Below are 3,389 nucleotides of genomic sequence, written 5' to 3' on the forward strand. Positions count from 1 at the left end.
TCCACTGAATGCTCCCAGTTCTCTTAGGGATAGGGATCCATAAGAGGAAACCCAATAAAATGGACAAGCAGCTTCTAATTTCTCTCTGGCTAGATTTTACAAGATGTATTTGGAGACGTTTAATAAGCCACAACCAGAGATTCTCAGACTGACTTGTGTCCCAACACTGTGACTTTATAGGCGCTTTTTGACGGACTCCAACCTACCTGTAGTGCTGCAGTTGTGATTCCAGCTGCTGAACGTGTATTTGCAGATGTGGCACCTCCTTAGCTTTCTCTTCCAGCTCCTTCACTTTGCCAAGACTGTTGAGGACGGCGTGTCTGGCCTCTTCCACCTTCCTCCTCGTCTCCGCCTGCTCCCTCTTCAGGTTACGGTTGCAGTCTTCCAGGCTGACCAGAGCTTCCTGAGAGCTCTTCAGCTCCCTCTTCAGCTCCTGATTGAACTTGAATGCTTCTTCAATCTGCCCATCCCTGGAGCTCCGGATGAGCTCCATTTCCTTCAGGACACTTTGGAGGCACTTGGTCTGGGAGTGCTTCTGTGTTGATGGTCTCTTACTCCCTACGAAACAGGTTCCCTCCTCTTTATGGCTGGCATGGCTCTTCCGCAGTCCCACCTGTAATGACCAGGAGCAGAAAGCAGGGAGAAATTGATGTGTTTTAAAGCAACTGACATTTTAATAAAGACTGAAAATGGCTGGATTGTGCTTTGTTGGGGTTTTTTTTGAATCACATACAGTTGATCAGCAGCTAAAGTGCCTCTGCGTCCCCTTGGAGCAGTTCCCACTCAGCCCGGTCAGCTCTGGACGCAGCAGGCTGCGGGGGCCAGCCTCTGGTATCAGAGGGACCGGAGGTCTGGCTCGTGGGTCCTTCCACAGGACGGCGGCAATGGAGGCAGGTGGTGGAAGAAAGGGGCAGGCTCAGCGTTGGGTTAAATCCAGCAGGTTTACTGGGCCCCCGAACGGGAGACCTCACCTACCAGGGGTGCCCAGCAGTGAGCAGGCTGGAGGGCTTGTGCGAGGGATTTTATGGAGGGGCGGTTACAAGGGAGGGATTACAGAACAACCAATCAGGGAAGGGAAAGGTGTGGCAAACAAGGTAAAGGACACAAACAGGAACCAACCGTATGAAAAGAAGGGAGGGACTCCCTTCCCAGGACCAATCACCGGGCCCCCAGACCAGAACTTTCCAGAAGCATGGGAGGGGTGTCGGGGTGACTGGCAGAGCCCTGGGAGGAGACAATGCTGCCACATAGGGTAATTTGAATAAAATAGGGAGGGCGCCAACTGGGATCATAAAAAAATACAAAACCATAGGGGAGACCCAGACCAAACCAAACCCAACACACTCCCACACTAAAGCTACTTGACCTTTGCCAAACACAGAGACAAGGAAAAGATCTCTGGAAAGTAGTTTTTAATACCTAACTATACATAGAGTATTCAAACTACTCACTATTATGTTATTGCACAAGTTTCTGTATAGCTTTAATGTCATTACTGTGGTCTGTACTCAGAAGTCAAGTAGTGTGCTGAAAAAGATATTTCCCATGAAGTTGTGTTCAGAAGAAGAGAGCAGGGAGCAGCTGGGGGGGTGTTCTGGAGCTCTCCTCTTTGTCGTTTTTATTCTTCCTGGGGCTTCAGACTCATGACTTCATGTTTGCTTCAGATTTCCTTTCCCTTTTCAGATGAAAATGGTAAAAGTGGCTTTGACCTGCCATGATGGACGTTGTGAAGAGGAGCAGCCAGCGAACGCAAGTGGCAGTGTCACACATGGAGCAGTTCTGTGAGTCCTGTGTTAGTATCAAATCAGACCTGATCAGACCTGCCAGAACAACTGGTCCATGCTGCCCTTCACTGCCCTGCCTGTCCCACGCTATTTCATGGCAGAGTAATTTAACTGCTGTTAAGTGTGTATGTGTTTCACTCAAGCCAGTACAGCAGAACCAACAGAAACCAGCCCCAGAATTAATGGGGCTCTGCAGAGGAGCCCAAGACTGTTCATCAGCCTGCCCACAGAACTGAAATCTTGTGACCACGCTCTGAAGAAAATGTACTTCTAAGGTTTCTGAGGCACTTATGACTGAGGCACTGTACGTGCTTGTACAGGTAAGACTCCAGAAGTTCTTTCCCACTTCAGGAAAAAGCCTGCAGTGGTGCATATCCAGTATTTGGTATCAGCACATCCTGACTGAAAGTGCAATAGAAGCAGCAGCATTGTACACTTGGGTCTGTTAAGCTGAACTCCCCTACACTTTTAACAGAGTGCTCATCAGCCTGTCCCATAGCTACATCCAATGGCACACTGGTGAAGATACGTTTCTCCTTAAAGCCTCCCTGCAACTAAACTTTGCTAAAAAGTTAATGCCGAGGATGAACGAGCAACTTGGGTCTCAGTCTGGAGGTGGAGGGGTTTTTAACACTGACTTTCCGAGAGCAGCATCTTTCCTGAAGCACTCGGGGCCACCCGAGCCGCCTCCGGGAGGCCGGTGCAGAAGCCGCCCCGGACTCACCTGCAGCGCCAGGCACCGCGCATCACTGCTCTGCAGGGCGGCCCGCGTGTCCTCCACCAGCTCCCGCAGGCTGCCGTTCTCCTCTTCCAGCTTGGCCATGCGGTCCTCGGCCTGCTCCAGCGCCACGATCTCCTCGTAGCACTCTCGGGAGCAGGGCCCCGGCGGCCGCCGCTCGGCGCTGCCCGTGGCTCCGCGGCCGGCGGGGTCGGCGCGGCGGGGGCTGCGCAGGCGGATCTGGGTCTCAATGTGCTCGCTCTCCCGGCCCAGCGGCAGCCGCGGCCCCGCACCACCCGCGCGGGTGCTGAAGTGGCCGCAGAGCCGCGCGGAACTGGCGGAAGGTGAGCTCGGCCGAGAGCCCGTCCCACAGCCCCGCGCACTCCTCGGGGTCCGCCGCCTCCTCCAGCCCCAGCACCTGGCACAGCGAGTGCAAGTCCTCGCCGGGGATGCGGCCCGCCCCGGCGCAGTCCAGGTGGTGGAAGATCTCCTGCCGGTACTGGTCCAGGCCGGTGGCCAGCACGACGATCTCGTTCTCCACGCCGCGGTCCAGCCCGTAGTGGTAGGCGAGGGCGCTGACCAGCCACTGCGTGCGCCGGGTCGGCCACCCGTAGGGGTCCCAGCCCTCAGGCGGCTCCATTGCACCCGCCCGTCCCACGGAGCTGCCCGACCATCCCGAGCGCCCACCGGCCCCAGAGCTCAGCCCTGGCCCGCGGCGGGACGGGATGGGATGGGCGGGACGGGCGGGGCAGGGCCGCCGCTGCCCCGGCGCTGCTCCAGCGCTGCTCACGGAGTGCCCGGCTCGCCCCACAGTGGAGTCGCGATCCCCTTTGTCCGTCAGGAAAAGGGATTCAGGCAAAGCGGGCAGGTGCCACCCTGCTTGGTTT

The 3,389-nt window shown here is 56.0% G+C and overlaps 1 protein-coding gene across 1 annotated transcript; it reads right to left on the reverse strand.

Moving 5' to 3' along the window:
* Positions 1 to 202: 202 nt before the first annotated feature.
* Positions 203 to 3,157, reverse strand: LOC138100679 (EF-hand and coiled-coil domain-containing protein 1-like). Its single transcript, XM_068998562.1, is given in 3 exon segments — positions 203 to 613; positions 2,509 to 2,833; positions 2,835 to 3,157. Coding segments are annotated over 3 exon segments (1,044 nt in total). The 5' UTR covers positions 3,143 to 3,157.
* Positions 3,158 to 3,389: the final 232 nt, after the last annotated feature.

Source organism: Aphelocoma coerulescens, unplaced genomic scaffold (assembly GCF_041296385.1).
Source record: "Aphelocoma coerulescens isolate FSJ_1873_10779 unplaced genomic scaffold, UR_Acoe_1.0 HiC_scaffold_137, whole genome shotgun sequence".
NCBI classification, from domain to species: Eukaryota; Metazoa; Chordata; class Aves; order Passeriformes; family Corvidae; genus Aphelocoma; species Aphelocoma coerulescens.